Source organism: Alligator sinensis, unplaced genomic scaffold, assembly GCF_000455745.1.
Source record: "Alligator sinensis unplaced genomic scaffold, ASM45574v1 scaffold976_1, whole genome shotgun sequence".
NCBI classification, from domain to species: domain Eukaryota; kingdom Metazoa; phylum Chordata; order Crocodylia; family Alligatoridae; genus Alligator; species Alligator sinensis.
The window spans coordinates 81,025-88,559 of NW_005842117.1; the positions used below are offsets into that span (position 1 = coordinate 81,025).

The following is a 7,535-nucleotide window of genomic DNA, read 5'->3' on the forward strand; positions in this document are numbered from 1 at the left end:
ATGGGAGCTCTGCAACGACCTTGTCCAGATCCTGAATAAGCTCATACTGGCACATGGAACCATTTGGCAAGTGGAACCAAGAGAAATTCACAAGTTGTAGAGAGAAGTTAATGCCAATTAATGTCCTATCTTCTCTTCCACTATCTCCATAGAACCTATACCTCCTGTTAAAGAGTTGTGTAAATTAGTCTACATTCATTAGTAAGACTCATACACGGGGTTGGGGGCAAGACATAGACATGGATACAGGTACTGCAATGTTTATTAACAGCTGCTTGTAAAAAGGGATTGGATGGAAGTCAATTCCTTCATTTAATAGGGTAGAATGGGCCAGGAGAGTTTCAAGTATTTGAAGATCAGAATTAGAGTTCAATATAATCTAAATAATGATTTAAAAAAAACAAGATGAAATGTAATAAAGACAAGTACAATTCGCCACTCTTCAAAACGAAAAATGAAATAAATTAATAGAAAATAGGGAACACCACTCTAGGCAGCAGTACTGAAAGAAAGAAGAGTATATGGAACATATATAATGGACTGGAATACAAGTCAACAATATGATGCAAAAAAAGGGCAAATCTCATTCTGACAAGTGTTAATAGGATCATCATATATAAGACATGGGAAGTAACTATACCTCTGTGATCAGTGTTATTCAGTCCTCAGCTGGATTATTGTGTCCAGTTTTGGGTGTACACAGTTATTTTGGTAAATCTGGTATAATTTATCAAACCAACTCAAATAGTTGGAAAAATTCTTCTTTGCAAGTTTTCATATACAAATACCCTGAGAAAGCATCTGCAGTTGGTCTGTGCTTTCCCTAGATGGAATGAATAGTAAAGCAGTCAGAGGCTAATATGCATGCAAGAAAGCCAGTCAGTAAAGATGTAAACTGAGGAGTCAGTGGGTGAGAGACAAGTTGGGGGTGGAGTGGAAGAGGATTGAATGTAGCCGGTAAATAGTGGAGAGGTACCTGGGGAGTACCTCTACCTCAGTAGAGCTAATAACTGCACAGTAAGCATCCATGTCTACACATGCAGGTGCTTACTGTACAGTAATTACTCTAATTGCTAGTAAATTTGCTACCTGCAAATGCAAGTAGCAAGCACCCAGCTGCCGCTCTTTGATCGTAGGGCCAGGGCTGGGAGATCCTTCTCCTGTAGCCCTCGCCCCACAATCACGGGACTCAGGCTGGGAAATCCTTATCTCCCAGCACCTGCCCCATGACCACAGAACTGGTGCTGGGAAATAAGGATCTCCCAGCCTGATCCCCACAACCAGGTACCCAAGTACCTTGGGAAGAAGAATTTTCCAGCACTGGCCCTGCACCCAGACCTCCTGATTGTGGAGCAGGTGCTTGGGTCCCTGCTGGCGGGGGCTGGTGAGCCTGTTCCCCACCCAGCTCCGTGATCACAGAGCTGGTGGGGAACAGGCTGTCCAGCTCCCTCCCTGCAATCACAGAGCAGGGGCTGGGAACTGTCCCAGTCAGGGGCAGGTCCCAGCCCACTGCCTCAATTGGGTGATTGAGCCATGGGGCTTGGAAAGAGATGTAAAGGTGGGGCAGGTCCCAGCCCTCTGCCCCATCCACCAGTGGGACAGCTAACATCAAGCTCCTGGCCAGGCGGGGAAGCCCTGCCCAGCCAGGGGCTCACTGCTAGATGCCCCACTGGCAGATTGGGGCACAGGGCTGGGATCTGCGCCCCCCCTGCAGTTCTTTCCAAGTCTCCTGCCCCCAATGGAGACCCAGGGCCAGGAGCTCCCTGCTGCCAAGGCAAGGGGATATTGTCTCTGCCTAGGCTTCAGTGGTGGAGCCTGCCCTAGCAGCAGGCAGCCCTCCCAGGGGCAGGAAGCAGTATCCCAGCCCCCACCAGGAGACAGCTGTCTCCTGGCCCTGTGCTCCCTGCCAGCCCCTGGACCAGCATCCAGGGGAAGCCTAGAGCTTCTCCTGGCTGCTGCAGGGGTCTGATGCAGGACCAGGGGGGATGGAAGCAGATTGCTGGCATGAGCAGCAAATCTGCTCCCATTAACCTGGATGTGTAGATGCCTGCCTGGGTCAGTTTATTCTAGAGTAATTTACTCTGGAGTAAACTGATCCTGCTGTATTTGCATGTGTAGATGTGACCAGTGAAGGTGAATGGGTTAAAATAATCTTTTTTTCTTAGTGAAATGTTTCAGTGACCTATAGTGCATCATCATTGTTAGACCCCAACTCCATGCGGCGCCCAACGACTAGGGAGACAACAGTCCAATTATCCATGGATCCTGTTACTCATTAGCCAGAGCAGAGCAGAAAGCAAACACGAGCACACATTGCTCGCAATGGCTTTATTCAAAATAGAGACAGCTTCGGACAAGCTCCCACACCGATGGAATACGGGGAGCTGCAACAAACAATAGTTTTTTCCCATATTTATACACTTTGGTTTATACTTATTAACATTTACCCTGTCTTGTTCCACCTCTGGTTCCACCCATTTCTCCTCCCATCTCAAACTCCGCCTCTGTTTGCTGTTTGCTTCATTAGCATGGAATTGCCTATGCATTTCATTCATTTACATTCCTTTTTGCTATGAGCTCATGTCTAAGAACTTGACTCCTTTTTTTCGGTCAATGGGTGGACTTTGATCAAAACCTGGAAACTTCTAGAGGTTTCTTCACCAATCACCATTCACCTTTTTGCATATGTTCATCTTGGATTCTGTTACCAATTATGTGTTGTTTTTTTTACATTCTAGTCTGTTTTTCTTTTTCAGGTTGTGCCATCTTCCACCTTTTTTTGGCCCCTCTATCTTATCTCATTCCTTACTGTAGCTGGTTCACAGCACACAGACTCACACAGATTTACTTGCTGCTTTTCCCTCAGAAAATGGTTGACACAGTTAAGGTGGTTACTTAGCATAAGCAAATGGCTGGCTTAAATATCAGTCTGCCTTGTGGTCAGCAGCTTTGCTTGGCCACAGGTAAAGCTTTTGTATTCAGCTGCAAATCCAGTGCTCTCTAAGATCCAAATTATTGTCACCCTAACAATCATCATTATCATTTTCCATTCTATTCTATGTAATCCCACTATTTTCTGTGATCCAGAATTCCTTTGGCCTGGGAGCTGCTGTTATACTGAACTTGTAGTAATCTTCCCATTTTCACTTTCTTCTTTTCTATCACTCTCAGGGATGCATCTGTTTTCCCATATAAGAACGAGAACACAGTGACACAGTCATTGAGTAGAGCAGAATGTCTAAAAGAAAAATATAGATTAGAGTATTCCCCTCTTCAAACCATGGAAGTATTGACAGCTGCCTTTTGAAACAGCAACGCCTAGGTTTCAACAAAAAACATAAGATAGCGCAGATGTCCTTTGCATACATTTTTTTTAATCAGAAGTGTAACAAAACACACTCAGGAAAGGAATTGTATCTTCCAGACAAGGTCTTGTTCTAAGGGTCAGGAGATCAGTGACCTAATACTGACTCCCTCTGACCTACTCTATGATTCTGGAGAAGTTGTGTTACCTCTCTGTGTATCTGTTTCTACTCCACCCTTTATATTGTTTATCCTTACTGAAGGCTGTTTGGGGTAAGGCCTGTTTTTTATTCCAAATTTGTATAGCACCTGGGACAATGGCATCCTGATCTCTGTTGGGGCACTACTCTTATATTAAGAATAAAGCATTTTCAGTAGTTTATTTTAAGTCAATCAATATGTCAGTATTAATGAAGCTAGTAATGTATTTTAAAAGCTTTTTTGTTAACAGGCCAATGCTATGTGGAGTGATAGACTTGATGCAGTTATTTCCAACTATGGGAATAAGAATCTGACTCAAGAAGAACATGCATGGCATATTCTGAATGATGTACAGCACAGTGTAAGTAGGAAATGAGAAGATACCAGACCAAATGTTATATCATCCTAGTACTAGGCATGTCTTAAAGCACTAAATAAACACTATTTTTTAGTTAGTGAGTTATTTATTATGATATGCAGATAGCTTCCCTGCTGTTACAACAATACCTTGGGGGTATATGAACTTGGTTGGGTTTATGTAAAAAAAAAAATCCCAAACTTTACCTTGCAGCCTTGTATGGGGCAAATACAGTCCCTGATCACTGCGACACAATAGGGGACCTAATCATAACAGTAAAAGTTCTCAAGTGCCTTGGCCAGTGCTAGAAATCTTGGTGTATACTAACAGCATTTGGAAATGGACTCAAGCCCCAGAATAGTAAAAAAAAGTGAAGCTTGCATACTGTGACCTGTGGGCATAGCAGGATCATGCTATCATGGCATTTACATGGAAATATCATGCGTCTTAAAAAGAGACAATTCCTATTTCTCCAATACATTTATATCACACTCATATTTCCCAACTGTATGGCTAAGTACAGGTAGTCAAAAAGCCCAAGGCTGAATTGATTCAATCTTGGCGGATTAGTCTGAGCTGCATAGAATGAACTGACAAGCAATTGAATAAACATTCACTTTTGATTCTGGAAATGCAGCCACCTGCTTGCAGTTGCCCAGGCCAGAAGCTGGGGGTGGGGGGGAGGGTGCTAGAGCATGCCTCCCTGCTTGGCTGGAGCAGACAGCTTGGGCCTACGTTAGCCCACCCACCCTGTCTGGTGCGGCTTGTGGGAGAGGTGCAAAGCATCCCTGGGATGCTGGGGGACTATAAGTAACTTGGATCTGAAGGGGATCTGGGTCAGAAGTTCAGGGAACCTATTTAGCCTAAATCAGTTAAGTCTGATACTACAACCATCCAGGTTTATCTTAAACTGATTTCAGCCATTTTGAAAGCAGTTTATATGCATGGAACTTCTGTTGCATTACAGATTTGAATCTGTTTTCAATCACTTATATTGGTTTATGTGTAATTTTTGTCCCTGGCCAAGTGAGAGCACCTGCTGGTGTTGTATTTCATTTCACTAACTACTAAATGGGCTGTATCTTACAGCCCCAAATTAGCCTGGAAAATCAAATGGTGAGACATGAATCGTTTCTCTTGTTAAAGGAAGTCCTTAAAAAACAGTGCCAACTTTTCCATGGAATATACTGTGGCAAGGTGATCTTCATGATTCTTGACAATATTAAAAATAGCTTTATGACACCAAGTAAATTGCAGCATATGGGTCTCGGCTTACAAATACATTTGCAATAGAGATTTTAAAAACAAATGTTCTTTAAGAACGAGTTCTTCTCTCTTTAGGCTGCCCAATCCTGTCTGCAGAAACAGCTGGTGCTATTGCATAATCCTAACCTAAGTGCATTTTTATGCTACACTTAGAGGTGTGATTGAAACATGTGTAGATACACCTGAGGTGGCTTAAATCTTGCTCATTTAAGTATCAGTTAGCAATATAAGTGCAGCAAAGCAGAGTTCAGTATGGGCTAGCCACCCATGTTTGTCACAAGGGTCCTGAATTGGCTTGTATGTTCTACAATCCACACTGCTGCATTGACACTGCTATTGGTCCACAAGTTAACTCTGTTACAGCTAGCTTAGGTATGTGTCTTCTTTTCTAGTTGGAGTGCTGTGGAAGATACAACTTCTCAGACTGGAAAAAGAATGAGCATATGGAACATGTAAATCAGGTCCCGTGCTCATGTACAATATCTAATATCAAGAAATGGTTTTGTGTTGCTTCAGAAACTTCAGTGTACAGTAAAGTAAGGACTAAATATTTATTTTAAAGTAAGAATAAATTAACTGTCATATTATTATGTTTTACTAAATCTGACTTTGTCTTTTTAAAAACTGAAACATAAGTAAAGTGCAACCTAGTTAAACCAAAGACATTCATAGGTGGGCCAATTGCTTGCATTTCACTTTTCAAATGTCTATCACAGAAAATTCTTGATCAGAGCCTCAGGATAATAGGACCTAGGAGCATCATATAACTGTGAGAGAACATTCACTGGTAGCCTGTGCAGTAGCAAAGCTCTTGGTATTCACAGTTCTGTGCTGTAGACAGCTATGATATAGAAATGAGGCAGTGTAGAAAAAAAAATCCATTAGCAACAAATTTTTTGATTAACTATTATTTATATAGTGACAGCACTGCCTTTACCTGCTTTTTGAGTTGTCAGTATACTTTACAGGATGAAAAAATAAACAAAGCATAAAAATAAGCCTGAGAACATCCAAAGCTCAGGATTCACTAACTTCAGAGAATGACCAGTTTGTTTAAGGAAACTAGATTCTAAACCTGCAATTATTAGAAAGTTGGAGTATAAGAAGAGACCAGGGATTCACAACATTTTTGGGCAGAATGCCAAAAATACCCCAACCTTGACTTGTAAGATGTTGGCATACCGGGGGGCGGATGGCAGAGGAGCCACGAGGGGCCTGATTCTTGTTGTGGCAGTTCACTCCTGACCCCTTCCCTGCCATCTTCCCTGAGGCATGCATGCATCCGCTGCCAGTAACAACCTGGGCCAGGGCTTCACAGACTTCGGTACAATGGCTTGCAGCATCCCCACTGCTTGCTTCAAGCAGCCCAGGCTCCATGATGCTCAGGTGGGGCCTTTCCAGAGCCTGGGCTAGTTGTGGCAGGCAGCAGGGAGGCTGTAAGCTGTTGCACCGAGGTCTGGGGAGCCCTGGCCCAGCTCACTGTGGGTGGCAGGTGCATGCACACCTCCAGGCGGACGGCATGGGAGCTGCAGGGGGTCCATTCCTTGTTATGCAAGTGCAGCCTCGGTCCCTTTCCCACCATCTGCCCTGAGGCATGCATGCAAAGCAAAATGCCTTTGAGTGCCATGCTCTGGCATGTGTGATGGGGGTTGCCAACCCCTAGGATAGACCTTACCACCATTTTTAAAAGCTCCATGAAATATTATACCAGGAACATAGGGTGTGTGACAAAATGGGGGCCCTCAATTGAAGCAGTGGGTTTTTAAAAACACCGCTTCAATTTAGGGCCAATTAAACCCCCGTGTTGTGCACACACCCAACTTACCTCTCTGGCGGCGGGGATGGGAGGGCAAGCTGCTGGCAGGCGGAGTGGTCCCTGGGCCATAGGGGGCACTGGTGCTTCCCTCCACATCAGCTCCCACCCCTCGGTGGCATCCGCCTGCAGGCACCCAGCTCTGGCAGTCCCAGGTGTGAAAAGACATGACTTATCAGTGGGATGCAGGTCATTGAGGGCTTTATAGCTGTTAACTAGCATTATGAATTTCACCCAAAAGTCAATTATCTGCTAATGCTCTATGTTTTTGCCTGTCCAGTAGGGCTTGTCCCCTGTTATTGTCAAACGTTAACTCATCTAGGTTACATGAAGGGATATAAAAACACTTTTCTCTTTTATTATATATTTATAGTGTATTATTTTATTATTCATAGATATAGATAGACTCACACACATTTTGGATCAATAATTTCTTTTTCCTCGTAGAAAATATCATATTTACTTAGAAGAGGAGATTTTCTTCTCTTCGTTTAACATGGAGGAAAAAAAGGACTTCACCATACAATCAAGCATGAGGCAGCTAGGAGCTAGAGCTGCCGCTGCCACCTACCCCTCCCCCCCCCCCCCTTTTCC

The 7,535-nt window shown here is 43.7% G+C and overlaps 1 protein-coding gene across 1 annotated transcript in view; it reads left to right on the forward strand.

Moving 5' to 3' along the window:
- The window catches only part of TSPAN19 (tetraspanin 19), a 35,098-nt gene that overhangs the window by 14,616 nt on the left and 12,947 nt on the right, over window positions 1-7,535 (forward strand). The window contains exons 6-7 of the mRNA XM_025205555.1: window positions 3,755-3,865; window positions 5,521-5,664. Coding sequence (XP_025061340.1) covers window positions 3,755-3,865; window positions 5,521-5,664 — 255 coding nt within the window. The remainder of the gene's footprint in view (window positions 1-3,754; window positions 3,866-5,520; window positions 5,665-7,535) is intronic.